General features: G+C 34.3%; 2 protein-coding genes and 1 pseudogene across 4 annotated transcripts; 1 reads left to right on the top strand and 2 right to left on the bottom strand.

The window, feature by feature from the left end:
• Positions 1-492: 492 nt before the first annotated feature.
• Positions 493-8,215, bottom strand: Nmd3 (60S ribosomal export protein NMD3). Its single transcript, XM_077438875.1, has 9 exons — positions 8,052-8,215; positions 7,172-7,306; positions 6,931-7,081; positions 6,622-6,865; positions 6,259-6,552; positions 6,068-6,177; positions 5,827-5,984; positions 3,029-3,208; positions 493-759 (listed from the first exon to the last, which is right to left on the bottom strand). Exons 1-9 carry the CDS (start codon positions 8,108-8,110, stop codon positions 576-578), a joined length of 1,515 nt encoding a protein of 504 aa, XP_077295001.1. The 5' UTR covers positions 8,111-8,215; the 3' UTR covers positions 493-575.
• Positions 8,216-8,889: 674 nt separating this feature from the next.
• On the top strand, positions 8,890-10,696 carry LOC143917380 (ATP synthase subunit beta, mitochondrial pseudogene; annotated as a pseudogene). The gene has a single exon (XR_013261054.1). The product of XR_013261054.1 is annotated as an ATP synthase subunit beta, mitochondrial pseudogene (transcript).
• On the bottom strand, positions 10,599-18,572 carry LOC143917379 (cytosolic carboxypeptidase 6-like). 2 transcript variants are annotated; one of them, XM_077438873.1, is made up of 9 exons: positions 18,366-18,572; positions 13,305-13,552; positions 13,150-13,244; positions 12,850-13,075; positions 12,581-12,731; positions 12,249-12,475; positions 12,085-12,179; positions 11,780-12,003; positions 10,599-11,666 (listed from the first exon to the last, which is right to left on the bottom strand). In XM_077438873.1, the coding sequence occupies exons 1-9, from the start codon at positions 18,370-18,372 to the stop codon at positions 11,071-11,073; spliced, it is 1,869 nt and encodes a 622-aa protein (XP_077294999.1). In that variant the 5' UTR covers positions 18,373-18,572; the 3' UTR covers positions 10,599-11,070. The 2 variants fall into 2 exon arrangements, with proteins under 2 accessions (XP_077294999.1, XP_077295000.1); XM_077438874.1 differs by having other exon boundaries at positions 18,546-18,565.
• Positions 18,573-19,754: the final 1,182 nt, after the last annotated feature.

Genomic DNA, 19,754 nt, shown 5'->3' with positions numbered 1-19,754 from the left:
ATGATCGAAAAGTAATATTGATGTGGCGCAAATAAAATTAATCAAGATGAGGTATAAATAAAGGTTGTAGCTATTTGCAGGTACTATATGTGCAAATTATTGGCTATTTGCAGGTACTATATCTGCGACAGGCGCAAAGCCTTCTGCGCATGCGCGTGAACTGTCACTGTCAGCGTGTTTAATGATAAAATTTAGTTTTAAACCTCTTAAAATTTAGTTCGAACTCGTAAAGTGACGTAGTATGAACAATTGATTAAACATTTAAGATTAAAATAATGAAAGATTGATTAAACAAGTCTAGCATTCATTAAATGTAAGAAATTATAATCGGATTATAAGTTCACGTGCATGCGCAGAAGGCTTTGCGCCTGTCGCAGATATAGTACCTGCAAATAGCCAATAATTTGCAGATATAGTACCTGCAAATAGCCAATAATTCGCAGATATAGTACCTGCAAATAGTCACAACCATAAAAAATAAAACCATTTATTTATAAAAAAAGAAGATATATTTATATAAATCATATCATATATGTATAATTTTATTACAAAGAAAATAAAATTAAAAGATATAATTATTCTGCCATGTCTACATCTTCAATAGTAAGATCATCGAGCATTTCTTCCAAAGTTATTTTTGGCATTGAAGGATCGAAGTCAACATCGTCATAGTCAACGGCATGGGATGCTTTAAAAATGTTAACATTTTTACGCAATCCAGGATCCTCTTCCAAATCATCCAGGAACTCATCAAAATCGCTAAAAATAAAAAAATAGAAATGTTAATATTCCAAAAAGTAAACTGTGATCTCATTAACAAGAAATTAATATATATAAATATTACGAAAAATGTTTCCTATAAGAGTGGACATATTTATATATGGAATATGGAAGTCGGTGATTTATTTATTTAAATTGGCACACATACAGAATAAAATATAAAAGAAAGCAGTACAGTGAGACAAAGAATGTACAAATATAAATGAAAATATTTTCCATGTACAGTGAGCACCACATGGTAAAGATCGCACAAGGCAATCGTTGCCACGAACAACACTCATGTCTATTGGGTACACTGATTACCCACTATTTAGTCCACCGATAATCTCGCACGCGGACTATTCCACACATACGATTATTTTGCACATTTTTTTACGATATTTTTATTAGTTTCAACTACATTTATGAACTTAGCATGTTGTATATGGACATACAGGTTTGTATTGTCATTTTAGATACGAAAATTCGTTACCATGTACCAGGGACACAGATTGAACATCGAGTAAGTGCAAATAGTATAACCGAAATACGTGTGCGTAAGAACGAGAACAAAAATGAAAGACTTAAACAAGCTCAGAACTGAAACACTCGGTGGCTTGCTTCAAAAGTTCAAAAGGCCAACGGCGAGGGGGTGTACATCATCCGACCTTTGTGTAACTTTTATAATGTTCACGCATTTTTCATCATAAATTAACAACTTCATTATCATGAATTAGTTATAATTCATCATAGAAATCATATCATTCAAGTATTAATAGATGAAGTTTTGCGATTTCGATCTCGACATTTTGACATATTTGTTTATGATGACGATTCCTGATCTTGTTGTTATGGTTTTTTAATGGATGTCTTTCTGTTTATTTTGAAGATGACTCAAACACCGTTAATCTTATCATGCTGAAATTTTTAATCGTTTCGTAGTTATTTTTCTTTTCAAAAGTCGATCGGAAGTGGTACTTCCCATTACAGATTTCTTCTTTGAATTATTTTCAGGGTTGTGGAGTCATAGTCGTAAAAATTCAACCAACTCCGATACCTTTTTATTATTTTCTTTAGTTAATAGTATTATGGTGTGTAAACTAGTCTTCAATTTTATTGAAGTAAATCCACTAATTAAGTTAAATTTCTTTATAAAAATCATGAACTTAAATTACATTATAAGTAAAACCGTTAAATTGCACGTATTTTGATGTGTTGTGGCCAAAATCAAAGGTTTCCTCCATCTCATACTTTTTTTTAATTCTCATTACAAGCTTTTTGCAAGGCGATTTTTACTCTCACTTTTCTCATTGATTTATCTGAGTATGAAAATCATACACATATATTATTATTTATACCTATTTAATTGCAATAATTCAATAAATTGGGTTGCATGTCAATTTTTTGTGATTTTACATTTTGAAAATCGCTTTTATTTTTATAACTAGCAATTTTATACACTGGCTGAAAAAGTCGATCGTTCAAGCCAAAGTCGAACCATAAAACAGAGTTGAAGTCGGTATCAGAGTCGGTAAATTTTGACCCGATTCCACAGTCCTGATTATTTTATCCCATTCAATGAAGTAAGTCGAAACTTTGGTACTTACAAACATATATGTATATACGTATGAGTGTTTTTAAAATGTTTTTTCTCATTGATATTATGTAGTTTCTTTCGTATGAGTGTTTTTAAAATGTTTTTTCTCATTGATATTATGTAGTTTCTTTCTCTTGAGTTTCGAAGTTTTTCACGTTATTCTCCCAAATTATTTAATATGTTAAACTGAATTTTTATTTTAGCCATGTCTAAGCGATCAGAAGTGTGGAAATATATTTCAAGAAAAGAACATAATTCTCCTGTAGCTGTATATACATAATATGTATATTCGAATATTTTACCAATTTCATATTCGATATTGGAATAATTGATTTACATTATGTTGTTTTTAGTTTTCGTTCTTCGAATTCATTCATTAATTTGAATGCCAATTTCACTGTATGTAGGTGTCTCTTTGTGAATGTACATACATACATATTTCTTGGTTACAGAGAACTCGCCTTCCAACATAGCGATAATTGCTGATATATTTCGCACGTGTCTACTAATGTTTGGCGAAAGAGTAAAAAAAAAGGCGTAGAAGACTTAAATTGATTACGAAAGTGCGCCATAGCCGACAGGTGCGTAGGGCCTACATATGAAAGTTGCGCCACTGGGAACATACATTACGAAATGATATGATAAAGTGGTATGACTTAAAGAATAACTTACTCATCCATTCTATCCAATGGCATATTATCCCCAGCCATGTGTTTCAACTGCCAATTACGAGCGCGTTTCCTGGTTTGTTTGTCACCATAATATTTTTTCACTAAAATAACATCAGCTATTGTTGAGCTATCCAACTTATCATAGTTTGGGTCATTTATATTCGAGTCCTGTATGTTATATCTGTAAAAAATAATTAATTAATAAATTTACATCACATGGGGAGCGTAGACTGCAAAGTATTAACATTGCAATACAGTAAATCCTCGAGTTATGCAAATTCAAAATAATGTGAATTAAAATATATTTCTTCTTGTATTAAGACTTCTGTCGTGCTTGGGATTTTTTCATCTTGCTAATTATAAAAATATATCCCCGATCATGTTTAGCAAACATATGTAAATGTGATTTGGGAATTAATGAAATTTCAAAACAATATGAAATATGTGATAAGATGGATGGATAAGACATCGCACACGCTCATAAAATGTGTTATTCTACGATCAGAATAATTATAATTGATAAAGATTGAATCATGAATCATGTAAAAACATCAGCGCCAATGCAATTTACCAGAAAAGAGGAATCATAATTGAAGAACCTAAAATCTATATATATATAAAAATGAATGTCTGTGTGTGTGTGTGTGTGTGTGTCTCGAATAGGCTCCTAAGCCACTGAACCGATTACAATGGAACATTCAAGATTTGTTGTATTCATGTCCAGGAAGATAACTGTGAAAAATGGGAACGGAAACGGGAATGGGTGCCATTGCAACGCTATAATTTCAAATGTTTTCGCGTCGCGACCAACGTGTTCGCTGCCTGCGTTTTTCCAACAAATGGGAACGGGAACAGGAATTGCATGCGCTATTGTTATTATTAAATGCTGAACATGCGTTATTGTTATTATTAATTTCAAATGTGTTCGCTGCCTGCGTTTTTCTGATAAGTGGGAACGGGAACGAGAACGAGAACGGGAATGGGAATGAAAACGAGAATTGCATGTGTTATTATGGCATTGCAACGCATATCAGGGTTCAGCTAGTAAATAAATAAAAGACTACATACAAGGCAAACAATAATTGAGCTGTATTTAAATAAGTAGTTTCAACTTTCAAAAAGTTTCAAAGATATTTATGAACGTATGATGTATCTGAATAAATAATAATTTATTTTACGATTTATGTATGTATGTATGTATGATGTATCTGAATAAATAATAATTTATTTTACGTTTTTATGAACGTATGATGTATCTGAATAAATAATAATTTATTTTACGTTTTTTATGTACGTATGTATGAATGTACATTTAATTTTCATCTATCCTTTGAAACTACATTACATTATTTAAAAAATTGCTCAATTTTAGATTTTTCTCGACTTTCGATTTACACAAAAACCTTCGGAACGAATTAATTGCATAAGTCGAGGACTTACTGCATATGAAAATTTACTTAGTAATGGTATTTGTAAAAGTTGTAAAAATGCTTTTTATATTGCTACGTCGTTTTTTGTAATTTTATCTTTAAAAAAAGTTCTTTTGTTTTGTCGTTCCTAATATATTAATCCATCAAGCGTACCATACACGGTCAGTTTTGCGTTCTGTTCCACCTGACGCGATGGAAAACCCTATTGTGTGAGGACGTTTTTGTGATGTATGTTAAGAGGGCTGGACACCAGCGCCTTGTCCATACAAACGTATTACACTTCTCCCGTCCTCAATTATGGCACTATATAAATTATTTTTTAATATGCTATGGATATCCACCATTGGGATGCATCGATCGTTTTATTTTTTTGATTAGTTATTTTTTATAGGAGCTAGGAGCCGCCAAATATCTGTAAAATCGCCTCTTTTTTACACCCACGTGCTTATTTAACGGTCGATTTAAAAAAAAAATACGCGCACAGGTGCATAGAAAATATCTTTCTCATACCGATGATGAAATTTTTTTAAAAATTGGTCTAGTTTCAGAGGAGAAAATCGGAGAATACGAAACCTCGATTTTGTCGATTTAAAATACGTATTATCTAGTCGAAGCGCAACTGTCGCATTCACTCTATATATATATATTGATATATATTGTCGCATTCAGTCAATATATAAATTCACACAATATATATATCGAAGAAAGGAACGGCAACAAAATTAAGTTTTCGGGTGTACAGTCCTCTTAATGTCGAGATGAGTAAAAAAAATATTTTTTATAATGATGTAATAACTTTAATTAAAAATTCGTTAGTATTACGCAAACCTCGACTCTTAATAAAATATTCTACGAATGAATTTCTTTCTAATCTCAGAGGTAGCTCAGCTGACATTGCTGTGCCACGAAAGACGTAAATAATTTTCTTCTCTAGTACATAAATCTTCAGTTATTTCTCCAGTTTCAATTCTCAATGTTCACTCGGTCACAGTATTCCGAAGGACTGTACGTATTTGAAATGGTTGTAGGACTGTATGTATTTAAAATGTATGTAGAGCACAGCATGCTAATACTATTGGTTTAATTTTTTCAAAGTCAACCTGTATTTTGATTTGCAATATCATGAATCCGTTTACGAGTATTCCAAAAACATTTACTACGATGCGTATTTCTACATTGAGTACATTTTGACTTAAAGGCTGGTGTCAGAGCTGCATCCATATGCGCGTTCACTTCTTGTGGTAGATTATTCAGAACGGACGCGATTGAACCGTGTCTCCAAACTGATTCAGTTTGGTAGGCTTAATATATGAAATTTGTACTGAATCTAAGGAATGGTGTATAATAAAGTTAAGAAACATTGACTAACCCAAGAACAGAATCACCAGTTTTCAACACATGTCCCAAATGCGTACGTGTGTGAATTGTCCTGTCTGCTGTGCCAAGGTCCGAAGCTTTAACAACCCAAGCATCTGCCACTACATGCTTGTTTGATACCATACCCTGTCCAGGGAACTTTTTAAGGTCCTAAATATAAAATGTGAATTTATCAAATAAACTTTTATCATGTTGATATAAATATGCCAGTGTTTTCATAGCCTCCATTATACCTTTTCTTTAATTACTTCCAAATCCATGACAATATATTCTACCAATTGTTTGGGATTGACAACTGCCAAGAAGGGATTTCTCCAATAAACTGAAGCAGACACCTCGGCAACTAAAATTAATAAAAAAATTCAAGCACATGAAAGTATTTAAGTACATTTTAACATTTCTTAGATTAGTAAAAAATATATACTTTGCGCTGAACAAGGATCGATTAAATGTATTGAGTTCGTCACTCTATTTACGAGGCACAACGATGTTATCGATCCAAGTTGGTGAGTTAGCTTTTTAGGTAGACAGATAATGCTTTCCCTCGATAATGGGACGATATCCACACAATAGGTGAATTTGTAGTTGTATATGTTGCTGAATATATCATGGGACAATAGTTTTTTCGAATGTTGATACTTTATGGGTAAAACTGACTGGAGAAAATCCACCATTTTCCTTGCATGATTCTCCGTCGCATAAAAAAAGTCCAAACCCTCTGAAAATATCTTTAGAATAGAGTTCATTCAACATTTGTTATGAAAAATTAGTACCAGAGAGGTCTTACCAACACTTGGCTTGATTCCTAAAGTATTCTCGTGCGCCCTGTGTTTCAAAATCAATTGTTCGAGGTAGTAGAATGTCTTTTTGTTTTCACATTTCTGCCTCACTTGTACAATAGCACGCCAAAAGTCTTGGGCTTCCGTTCTATGGCAAGCATCGCACATCAAATTTTCAACAGTATAGTCGACAACGAATACTTGTTGTATGATAGTACCGCCGATTACTTCGCTCTGTACGGTCAGTTTCACCTAGGAAATAAATTTAATGAAATACAAGTAAAAAATGAGTTAATGAAACTTTGGGTAGTTTATACTTTTATTCGCTTGGAATGTGGTTCAGTCCAAATAAAACCGGCATCGATCAATTTAATTTTCTGTAAGCCTTTAAGCTTTTTTAAGCACAAGCCTAAAAGTTCTCGCGATTCCAACGTGCAAGCCACCCATTCGGACGGTGGTTGAAGATATCTGAAAATATATAGTTAATGAATAAGCAGGATTTAAAATATCAGTATGCAGTAAGCAGCGTACTGTGAATGTAATATTTCATTATATTACCTTTCACAACCACGGCAGAAGTGCAGAGTGATCTGTTTTGGAATACCTTCAGTGATATCGACATGGTTTCGCAAGCAAGCGACGCACATATTTGATGGATTAGGTTCGATCAAAACTCCACATTCACAGCATAATCTGCAAATATAATAGGATGATATAATTATTTCACCATTAAAATTAATGAGCAATATTATAAAGTGGGGCTGTAGGGTTGTTATAAAATTTAATGACTTCGATTCCAATTTTCAAAATATAAAAAAAATCATTAAAAATTTAAATGTAACCCAATTTATTGAATTATTGGCAATGAAATAGGTATAAATAAAAAGTAAGTATATCAATAGTGTATGTGTTTAATTTTCACATACAAATAAATCAATGCAAAAAATGAGAATAAAATAAAAGTATGAGGCGAAGAAAACCATCGTTTATTCCATAATACATCAAAATACCTGCAATCCAACGATTTTATTTATAATGTAATTTTAAATCACGAATTTTATATAGGAATTATAAAATTTATTACTGGATATATTTCAATAAAATTGGAGACTGTCTGACACGTAGCGTAATAGTATTAAGTGAAAAAAATAATGGAGTTGGAGTTGGTTAATTTTTTACGACTCGGACTCCGACTTCACAGTCCTGGTGAAACTGACCAAAAAACGGTGTTTTCCATGGAACTATTTTGTTTTAAATTTTTAGATAGTTTTCGATTAATTGCTTATGACTAGAGGTAGGATAGTCACAGTGCTATCTCCGCGTGTCATAAGTATGCACAGTGCACTACTTATGACACGCGGAGTATCAGTAGTTCACAAAAAAATGGGTAATGAAGGTTTAGTGTGATGGAATTATGATTTATATCTAAACTAATTACATTTTATTGGTAGTCGGAGGTGCCGCTGGCTCCTCCAGCTGCAGAACTTCGTGATCCATCACGCCGATGCTGAGTTACACTTGAATTTGTTTTCGCACACCTGCCCAACGATGTCGCGTGTCTCGCTAACCTCAATAGTGTAAACGTCAGTTCGACAGGACTGCAAACATGGCGCATTTTTAATATGATTACTAATTCATGTTTTTGTATCGTTAAAAAATTTAGAACGTATTTAGTCAAAATAATAAAATAAAAATCTAAATAATTAAAAATGTATATTTTTGTATAGTTCACAAAGTTTTTTTAGGTATAACTGTAAATAAATGGTAAACGGACTACTAATCGGTTCGGTGATTACTGATCACAAATTACTCGTCACAAAGTCACTAAAATCTCTATAACGGAACATCTGGCAGCCGAAAAGTCCATCATACTAACGATAACTATCATAGTAACGAGAACTTGAGTGCCAAATATTGTGTATTCGCGATTTTCATGGCAAAAATTGTCTTTGAGACCACCCCAATGTGACGAATAGTCCAATTACCCTACTAATCATATGTGAACCAGTCACAGGACAACCGGTCGCTCTAGATCGGTCACACGTGATCACCCGTCACACTAAAATTGGTCACGAGAAAACTGGTCACACCCAAAAATTCGACCAATTTTTAATTTTCGGGTGTGACCAGTTTTAGGGTGTGACCAGTTTTAGTGTGACGGTTGATCACGTGTGACCGATCTAGAGCGACCGGTTGTCCTGTGAACGGTTCACATTTGACTAGTAATCACCGAACCAAATAAATTTGTGAAATAGGCTTAGGACGATTAAAATGTTGTTTGGGCGAGTGACATAACAGTGGCTGGTGGCGACCGGCCGGTGACTGTCTTTCGTTCAGTTATATAAACCAGCTCTTCAACATGCTGTCGGGCTTCTGCAGGGGCGTAGGCGGAGCTGTGGTAGGAAATGTGGGGGCGGCGGGTGCGAGTCGGCGCTCCATGGCGGCGGCGGCCAAGGGGGCGGCGGCCGTGAGCGGGGGGCGGGTGGTGGCGGTGATCGGAGCCGTGGTGGACGTGCAGTTCGACCAGGAGTTGCCGCCGATCCTGAACGCGCTGGAGGTGGCCGGCCGCAAGCCTAGGCTGGTGCTGGAGGTGGCGCAGCACCTCGGCGAGAACACCGTTCGCACGATCGCCATGGACGGCACGGAGGGGCTGGTGCGCGGCCAACCCGTCAGCGACACGGGCTTCCCCATCCGCATCCCCGTCGGCGCCGAAACGCTCGGCCGCATCATCAACGTCATCGGCGAACCCATCGACGAGCGCGGGCCCATCCCCACCGACAAGACGGCCGCCATCCACGCCGAGGCGCCCGCCTTCGTCGAGATGTCCGTCCAGCAGGAGATCCTCGTCACCGGCATCAAAGTCGTCGACCTGCTCGCGCCCTACGCCAAGGGCGGCAAGATCGGCCTCTTCGGCGGCGCCGGCGTCGGCAAGACCGTGCTCATCATGGAGCTCATCAACAACGTGGCCAAGGCCCACGGCGGCTACTCTGTCTTCGCCGGAGTGGGCGAGCGCACTCGCGAGGGCAACGATCTCTACCACGAGATGATCGAGTCCGGCGTCATCTCCCTCAAGGACAAGACCTCCAAGGTGGCCCTCGTCTACGGCCAGATGAACGAGCCCCCGGGCGCCCGCGCCCGAGTCGCCCTCACCGGACTCACCGTCGCCGAATACTTCCGAGATCAAGAGGGGCAGGACGTGTTGCTCTTCATCGACAACATTTTCAGGTTCACCCAGGCCGGTTCCGAAGTGTCCGCCTTGTTGGGTCGCATCCCCTCCGCCGTAGGCTACCAGCCGACTTTGGCCACCGACATGGGTACCATGCAGGAGAGAATCACCACCACCAAGAAGGGCTCCATCACCTCCGTACAAGCCATCTACGTGCCCGCTGACGATTTGACCGATCCCGCCCCGGCCACCACTTTCGCTCATTTGGACGCCACCACTGTCTTGTCCCGAGCCATCGCCGAGTTGGGAATCTACCCCGCCGTAGATCCCCTCGATTCCACCAGCCGTATCATGGATCCCAATATCATTGGCGCCGAGCACTACAACATTGCCAGAGGAGTGCAGAAGATCCTCCAGGACTACAAGTCCCTGCAAGACATCATCGCCATCCTCGGTATGGACGAGTTGTCAGAAGAAGACAAGCTGACGGTAGCCCGCGCCCGTAAGATCCAACGTTTCCTTTCCCAGCCTTTCCAGGTCGCCGAAGTTTTCACCGGACACGCCGGCAAACTCGTGCCCCTCGCAGAGACCATCAAGGGCTTCTCCAAGATCCTCGCTGGCGACTACGATCATTTACCAGAAGTCGCTTTCTACATGGTCGGACCCATTGAAGAGGTCGTTGCCAAGGCAGAAACCCTGGCCAAGAGCACTTAAACAGCTCTCTCCAGTTGTTTATATTGAATATATAAGCTTAATCTAGTTTATGTAAATTTAGTGGATGTTATTATTTACTATACTGAAGACATTCTGTTTATAAATAAATTTATTGTTATAAACAACTGTTGTTTTTTTTTTACTTATATCTGTTTGATAAACCAAATTTTTAAAGGCATATTCAGGAATTTCAAATTTGGATCTTATGCAAAATATACAAAAAAAATTTATTAGTATTTTCTTTACCTGAATCTAATATTTTGTTCAAATTAAGAAAAAATGCATCCTAATATCCTCATGGATGAGTCTCTAAAGCTTTTTCATTTCTACATAAAATATTGCAACATTGCACAATGTTCGAGAAAATGTGTATTTATTTTGTACAAAATCTAGATACACGGCATAATATTAGATAACAATTCAGCGGAAATATGCAGTTTAGTTTTAATTATTGTTTTCTTCGCAGCAGCGATGAGTACATTCTAAAGTCAAATTATAAAAAGATTATTTTACATTGGTAAGTATTTTATAATATGTATAGTATTCTTTTCTTATATTATTAACTGAATTTTCACATTTATTCAGTATCGATATAATCTTCATCTGATGTAAAAATATCTATCTTATTTGTTGCTATATCAAGTTTTTGTTTTGACAGTCGCTTTTTCTTAGCGCTGCGTCGTTCAGCCGTACTAGATTTACTCCGATACGTTACTCTTGGGTAGCTACTTTTTAATCCGGTTCTTATAGAATTATTTAAATCTATTATTGCTAATTTTGGCAGAGAGGATAAGTTAATTGGTTTAACTGAAGAACTACTGTACGGTTTATCCATCATTTCATCTAAATAATAAATACTTTTTTGATTATTTGAAACATTTTTAGATGACTTTGGTTGAAGAAATTCTGTTTGACTTTTGTGTTGGACTTGTATATTGTCCTCATTGATTTGGGGTTCTAAAATCGACGGAATAATAATACGAGGTTCTAGAAGATGTCTGACAGGCTTTGGGCGTATTAATTTTGGACGTAGATGCTTGATTTGATTTTTCTTCGTTTTCCTTTTGCTGTGCTTTGTTCTACCGTCACTAATTTTAGAAGTCGCTGGTATGACGTTTATTTGCCGATAATATTCAAATAGAGATTTTCCCAAATTACGACCGAGTCGAAGATCTACATAGTATAGCGTTAAGGAATTTTTTTTATTACGTAACTTCACGAGAGCTAGAGTTTATATACAATTGTATTATCTTTAAATATTTTGCTAAATTTAATGTAAAGGATACAAGCTTCTTCGTTATAATGAATATAGTGTGGTATATTTGGCAGATGATATCCTCCCATCGATACTTGTAATGTGAATGAATTTGTATTCTTCCCGAGAGATGTGCATAAAAACCTTCGAGCTGTGCCTAGTTTTAAAGTATCGGCATTAAATAAAGAATTTTCTGGACAACAGCCTTCGGTTTTAGTTGCGAATACTTTTGGAAATACTATGTGCCTCTCATATCTGAAATAATCAGTATTGTGACTCATTCAGAATGTTTGAAATCATTACAAATTAACAATAGTATTACTGACTTATATTTACCTATATACATCATCGTATGTATTTCCGTACATAAAGCATCCTTTAAGACTGCTGTGACTATGCATATCAATAACAAAGTCCAGTTGATAATGTTCCTGTTGGAAGTAAGTCATAATATTATCACAACTTTCTATACTTATTTGACTAAATTAGCAGATTTTTACCCTTTTTGCTTCAATGTTTTTTATTGTATCATGTACTGCTTTCATTGTTGGATGAGCCCATTGTGATATCATATGCCACGATCTGTTCAGATCTATTCCTAGTAAGTTTGCTCTTTGATTTCCTAGATAAACACCGTCAGGATTAACCATTGGAACTATTTTTAATGTGATGTATTGCCTTAATAATTGTGCCATTCCGTGAGAACTTATCATAAAATCCATTAAACCTGAAAAGTTTCCAATGTTATTCTTACAGTAAAAAAGCTAGATTTCAAATTTATTTCATTTCACTCCGATTTTTAAAGTTAATAATCGAAAGATTAAAAAAATACCTTGGCAAATAAAAGATGTAGGCACTTCTCCACCATGGGTTCTAGCTAATATAACGACGACTTTTCTTTTTTCCTTCTTTTTACTTTCACCCAAACTCTCATGTACGAACTCTTCGTCTCCAATCGTTATTAGATCTACATTTTTCTTTTGCTAAAAATATTTTTTCTTACTAAATAAATTAAAGTATGATAAAGTTGATATTTTGGGTGAGATTATCATATTTTTTATAACATTCATTATATGTACATATAATGAATGGATTACATACAACACTCTTTCCTATGATTTGTTTATCAACTGCATTTTTGAGATGTTTCGCCTTGCGTATCCATAAATCTAAATACGTTTGTAGTTTATTGTAGCTATATGGTACAGCCATGGCAAAATGATAAACATCTTCTTCTCTATCAAATGCAAACGAAAAACTTAAAATGTGCCTAAACCGATGGTATATAGACCGGTGGTAAAATACATTCCGACGCATGAGACGTTGCCTGGAAAATGATTTTTTTTTGGGCTTTAAATGTTTCGTATGATAGTATTGTAAAAAAATACTGTTAAATTTTACCATTTGGGTCTAGATGATGATTTAACTATTGGTGTCATCTCACCGTTATACAAACTTTTACTTTTTCCAAAATTGACGATGTTGAATATGACCCGCTGAAAAAAATCTCAATATAGTATCAATCTTAAAGCAAAGAAGTTAGTTTAAAGACTTACCTGATCTTGTTTCACGTTGTCGACCATGAAATTAAACCACATGCGTATTTTTGGACAACACGTATCTGGCCGTACAAACAAATCATATTCAAATTCTGATATTAAATCGACACGACCGAGATTTCCAGATTCGAATGATGAATCGAAACACAGGTGGCCTTTCTTTGCTTTGCCACTGTGACCAGCTGGACGAACCACCAGTCGATTCAAATTTCCCAATCCTCCTTCTCCGTCGCTGTCTTCACTGTCTGTTTGGTATTGAACACAAAAGTATTTAATTGAATAGTATCAAAATTGAAAAACTTTTTTCACTTATACACGTAATATATTGATTTCATTACAATAACATTTGTTTAGAAGTGATAATGTATTTCTACATATATACCTTTATATAATTTTAAGGACATTTTATGTTTATAAGTTTTGAATCTTTTTCATTACCATCTAAGTTACGTTCATACATGCTAGTATGTTGTAATGGATTCTTGGCTCTAATCATTTTGATTTTTAAATTTCTTATTCGCTTATTATATTATATGTAAATTGGAAAAGCACAAATTATAAAACTAGCACCGTGATAAATCAACTGTTAGAATGTTGTTTAAGACAGAACCTCACGTTATCAAAGGTGTATGCATGAATGTGCGTTGTATTTTCACTGCACTCCTATTCTACCGGCAGAGTTGAAGTAGGGAGACTATTCGTTTCTTTGATTTCGAAATTCATACATTAAATGTAAAGTATTGGTAGCTTTTATTACACATATCTAGATATTAAATTGTTTTTCTTTTTTTTAAATAGATTAACAGATTTGTTGGAATGTATATTGTAGTGTGCTTCGTAAGTTTTTCTGAAAAGTTTGTAATTTTTTTTATATTCAGCGTTACTCAAACTAAAATTGCTGTTTAAAAAGGCTAAATATATGAAACATAAGTATTTTTATAGAATTAACTTGGATTAAGGGACGATGAGTATCATATAATCTACTAATTATTTAGGCCAAATTGTAAACAATTACATATTATGTTCATATACATTCGGGATTCGGAACCTCGAATAAACCATAGAGAATACATAGAATAACGATATAACACTTAGATGTTAAAAGAATTTGTATGACTCCATGCTAAGAAGAATTTCATGGGTTATTCAGAAAAGGGGAGGATAACAAAATATTAATTATATTTTAATAAAAAAACAATTAAATACATTATTTAGATTATATATAACACGTTAAAATTACGTTAAATTAAATGAAAACGCTAAAAAGTCCCAAAAACCAAAAATACATTTTTCATACTTTTGGTCTATTTTCAATATCTAAATAAATACATTGATATAATTCACAATTTGTCTTGTTTTATTATTTTGACGACCCTAGTTATAATTTAGCACCTTTTTATTTCAAAAATACTGCTGCAAATCGATATGAAATGAGATTATTCGAAAATTTTCTAGTGCGTAGGTTTTTGTGTCGCTCACTATATTGCCTATATTGAGGAAATTTATACTAAATATATATGTAATATAATTTATACGAAATATCTTTATAAATATAAATTTGACATTTGATAGCTCTAGTTTTGACATATAAATTAAAGAAACAATATAAAATGAAGTTATATTTTGTCATTTCATATTGTTTTGACAAGTGTTATACTTGAAACAATAATTGTCTTAAGTTTTGTTTATATTGAGTAATATTACAAGTTTTGATCATAAACGATGGTGTAACTACGAATGTAGTCACGTATCTACATCTAAATTGTTTAGGCTTCTCCTCAATGTGTACAATCCCCACAAACGATGTTCGTTTAGGTGTCAAGTCCTGAGGAAACGACTGAGCTATTTATAGTTTTATATTCAACAACCAATAGAGTTTATTGCTAACGTGAGAAGTTTTTCACGAAATACTGTAACTGTTACACGCGAGAAATTCACGCCGAAAGCTTCAGCAAACAAAACGATTAGATTGCCAAAGTTTTCGATGAAAAACTCTGAGTGCGGTCGGTGTCCTGTCTAAATTTAGACTTTGAATTAACTCAAATATAAATCCCAATAATAATTCTTTCATTCGAGCTCAAAAAAAGTATGCAACTGTGTTGATTTCGATGAAAGTACACTAGTTGGTTCACTGGTATATTGTATTTTTGGTGGGATTTCAGGCATACGGTTGTGGCATGGCGTTCGTGATGGGGCACGTGTCTAGCGTTTGATGCGTTCTGAAATAGCAATATATCGTGAAGCAGTTTCGAGTAGTTTTGCCGTGAATGTAATCGTTTATTCTGCGAAACTATGACGTGATGCAATTACCGCTTCGGTGCAGGAACATATTTCGTGCACCGTGGTACTTGCCTTTAAACAGAATACATATTGAAATATTTGCCACGCCCCAGATCACGGAACAGTAGATAAATGCTTACATATAATCGTGGTTACATACTCTATGCTTGAACTGTTATAAACTTTAAATATTAGTGTCGAATTCGATTTGCATATGTACATGTATTATAATATACATATACTACACATTAAAGCCGTTTTAAGGTCTGTTCATACCTATCCAGCACGACCCGAATCCTGCAAGTATCCTGCAAGTACGGTCAGTATTCTTTAGTACATTATATATGGACGCGCATGAATGCGTAAATGCGCATGCGTGAATGGAGTATGAATACGTCCATATAATGTACCAAAGAATACTATCCGCACTTGCAGGACACCTGCAGGATACGGATCGTGCTGGATAGGTATAAACAGACCTTTAAAGGCAAATTAATTTAGCCTATAAATCCCTCAACATAAAGCCATCACCTCCCAGTGAATACAGTCTAGGATTGTAAATAGGTTTTTGAGCTCTTTTTCCTATTATGCTGTAGATTAACATTAGAATAATATAATTCTATGATTACTAACCAAATTAAATTAAATTGTAAAATAGAAAATGATCAGTAGATCAGTAGCTATTAAAATAGATATAAGATGTATTGTGAACATAATTTCGTAATAATAAAAAGCATTTAAAAATAAAAAATACAGTCTGAAAGACCCTTTCATTGGGAAACGATTCAGCTAGATTGCACCAAGTCAACCGCTTTAGGCAGTGCCGGCGTTACACCCTGTGGCGCCCTCGGAAAAATTCTTCTAACCACCCCTAGAAATTTTATTAAAAAATGAGTTACCATCCTCTTTTTCCGGGCTTGGGACCGGCAGCAGAGTGGTTAACAAGTTTTCCCAACCACAGGTGGAGTTAAAAATAAATAAATAAAATGATAATTTCGAAGTGAACTTTCCGACCCTTTCTTTCAACAAAATCGGGTGCTGCCCGACCCAGTCCCCTTAAAATCGGCACTGGCTTTAGGGCGAAAACACACTGAATAGTACGGAACGTCACGTCCTTGGTTCCAAGATGTGACAGTGGGTGTTTCCTAAGCCATATTCGGGTGTAGTTGTACGTGCAGAGTGTATATGTTTCTCCTACATTTCTTCAAATATGGGATTCACCGTTATCGATCACTGTCAAGCAAGGATAAAATTACACCGAAAACACTCCAGGGGATGATTTTTGGGACTGTGTACCATATACATATATATGGGCTAGGGGTGTTGCGTTTTTCACATATTTAAAAGTATTTAAAAAAAAAAATGTACCACTCAGTGTGTTTTCACTCTTAGTACATAGACTAAAAACTTTTTTCCTCTAGATTTTATCTGATCGAGCAATTTGGTAATTTTAGCGATACGGCAATTTGGCTATATTATTTTAAATGCAGGATTTAGAATTATTTAATCCTGCATTTATATAAATAAATAATTTGTATCTAATAAGAATTTTCATCACATGAAGGCGTATTTCAAAAATTATGTTAGGCAGGTTTTAAATATATATGTATGGATTGGAATTGCATTAGTGACCGATAATTGAAAGTGTCTAATATGTAAAGTGTATTTATTGAGGTTTTTTTTGAGGGAAGAGAACACGTCCTGTCCATGTGAAAATCCCATTTTTTAAGATATTATGAAAAAAGTCCATTAACTTAATATGTACACATTTAAAATAAAATACAGCATTTTTGAACATTATGTATAAGAATTTTAATATTTTTATATTGATGTATTTAGCGATTGATGTCAAGATGATTACATTTTTCAAAGTCAAAGCTTAAATTTAAATTGAATAAAATAATCATATCGAAAATTTTCTTAAGTCTTCTTTCGTAACAGAAATTACGTGTGAAATAAAAACAGGGCCTGGTACGCTATAGCTCGCAAATGGTAGATTATCCATCACTCTGAGTTGCTTATCAGGACTAGTTTTACAGTTTAGGTACAAATGGATTCCGACAGTTTAGAATAGTTGCTACGTGTCGTAGGATCATTCGGTCTGTTAAAGTTCTAGTTATTTGTTTATTATTTAGATATGTACGTGCTATATTTTAATTAGATACATTTAAGCAGGGCTTTTTTGTTATACATATAACGAGGCGGAACGAGGTTCCAGTACATTTTTTCTCGATATTTTTAATTTTTCAAATGCAATTAGATGAAAAATGTTCGCGCGTACATAATGATAATCCATATTTATATAATTCGCCAAAATTGCAAAATTCGGCTGAGGAAAAAATATTTTTTATTTTATTTTGTATGATATTTGAATATATGTAATTTTCTTTAGTAAAAAGCTTTTTGGCACCTTTTTACTAAAAAAAGCCCTACATTTAAATGAAAAGCAGGTATGTTTGTATGAAGACATTTTTTTTGAAAAAGAAAATCGGAAATTAGCAAATAAGGAAAAGCATATTTTTAAATCAAAATTCATATTTCTAATTCATAGTTTTTTTTAGAATGGAGTACAAAATACGTTGCGCAAATGTAAAAAGCATAACAATATTTTTATATTGCCATAGAAACGATCCTTTGTTGCGAAAGTGCCGCATAAGGCATGAGTCGAGTATTGATTGCGATATGTCAATTAAATATTTATAAGTGATATATAGCAAAAAGAATAAAAAATAGCTTGAATGGTGTAAGATAATTTTCTGTACTAAATATGGTATTTACCTGACATTATGAAATAAGTAATCAATCAGATCATTGTGTGTGTGTTCACGTATTCATATTATTATTGTAGCTTATTTATACGTAACCTTCCAATGCTTATTAAGTTAATTGTATCAAAGACGTATTTTAAACAACGAAATTAAAATAAGAAACTACAATCGGTCTTATATATGTACCTACATTGTATCTACAAATGCTATGGTTTGTTTAGTTTTACAGTGTGGAAAACTTAACATGTAATATAATATTTTATGAATGTATGATATCAAATGTAAATTGGTACATAAATACGATTATATTATTTGTCTTAGTATCAATTGATAGCTTATAATTAAATATACACATCTATGTACATATGTTATTGTTGCTGATATATTGAATTGTTATTTTCATTTTAAAATTCTTTAGACGTCGACATATAATAAAACATAAGGCATATATAAATTAAATAAACAATTAGCAAGGGTGAGACTATAAGACTATATAAAAGACTATGAGACTATATTCTATTCTTAAATAGATTTTTTATTTAGACTTTTAAGTTTGAAAATAGCACTATCGGAAACCTTGTTCAATGCTAATGTAAGATTTTGAATTATAGCTATAGGTATTTAATCAATATACATATACCGGGCTAATTATCAAGATTTTACTTTTATGTACATACCGTACAGTCTTTTTACAGGCCGCCAAGAGGAGGGGGAAGCTGGGGTTAAAGTTCCAGGGCCCGGACTACTTGATGGGCCCCGTGTTGGGACGTTCGACTGATCGATATTGATATTTTAATTATTCTACATCAAAATACATATATTTCTTTAATGCTAAATGTTTATTATTTTTCGATCCGCGCATTTTTTGTGTCCATGTGAAATCGTACCTGTTATATTATACTTTCTTATTCGATTATTTCAAAAAATAGCATTTAACATATAGGTATTTTTCTAATAGTTCTGATAGATTTTTTGCATATTAAAAATATATTTATAAAATTTTTTTTTTGTTTGTTATGGGGTATGGAATTATTTTTCCAGGGCCCGGGATTCCTCTCGGCGGCTCTGATTAGACGAGCTCTACTCAAATTGGAAGTAAATAGTTGTACATCGAGATTGTATTAGTAACAAATGAAAATCTTACATATTGGATAAATTTGATGGAGACTTTTCAAGAAGAGAAAATACCATCCTTTATCTAATGCAATTTTTGATATAACACAAAAATTTTCGTCATTAAAAACCAATTATGAATTTTTAATTTTCTATTTAAATCACAAATAATTATTTATTTTGATACTGTTTATATATATAAGAGGGGAAGAATCCCATACACGGTATCACAAGCTTGAAAAGGGGAAACACTAGTCATAGGCTATGCCTACTCGATCGTCAGTCA

The sequence above is a fragment of the Arctopsyche grandis genome, chromosome 9, assembly GCF_051622035.1.
Source record: "Arctopsyche grandis isolate Sample6627 chromosome 9, ASM5162203v2, whole genome shotgun sequence".
Lineage (NCBI taxonomy): Eukaryota > Metazoa > Arthropoda > Insecta > Trichoptera > Hydropsychidae > Arctopsyche > Arctopsyche grandis.
This window is presented reverse-complemented; position numbering and strand designations above follow the sequence as displayed.

What these genes read in the sequence shown, in the direction of transcription:
- Nmd3 (XM_077438875.1), bottom strand. Translation starts at nt 8,110, where the DNA reads ATGGATCACGAAGTTCTGCAGCTGGAGGAGCCAGCGGCACCTCCGACT. An exon ending in CGATCCTTGTTCAGCGCAAA is followed by an intron (nt 6,178 to 6,258) that starts GTATATATTTTT and finishes TATTAATTTTAG; the next exon opens with TTGCCGAGGTGTCTGCTTCA. An exon ending in CCATTGGATAGAATGGATGA is followed by an intron (nt 760 to 3,028) that starts GTAAGTTATTCT and finishes TTTTATTTTTAG; the next exon opens with CGATTTTGATGAGTTCCTGG.
- LOC143917379 (XM_077438873.1), bottom strand. An exon ending in TCATCATCTAGACCCAAATG is followed by an intron (nt 13,076 to 13,149) that starts GTAAAATTTAAC and finishes ATCATTTTCCAG; the next exon opens with GCAACGTCTCATGCGTCGGA. An exon ending in TCATTATAACGAAGAAGCTT is followed by an intron (nt 11,667 to 11,779) that starts GTATCCTTTACA and finishes TATACTATGTAG; the next exon opens with ATCTTCGACTCGGTCGTAAT.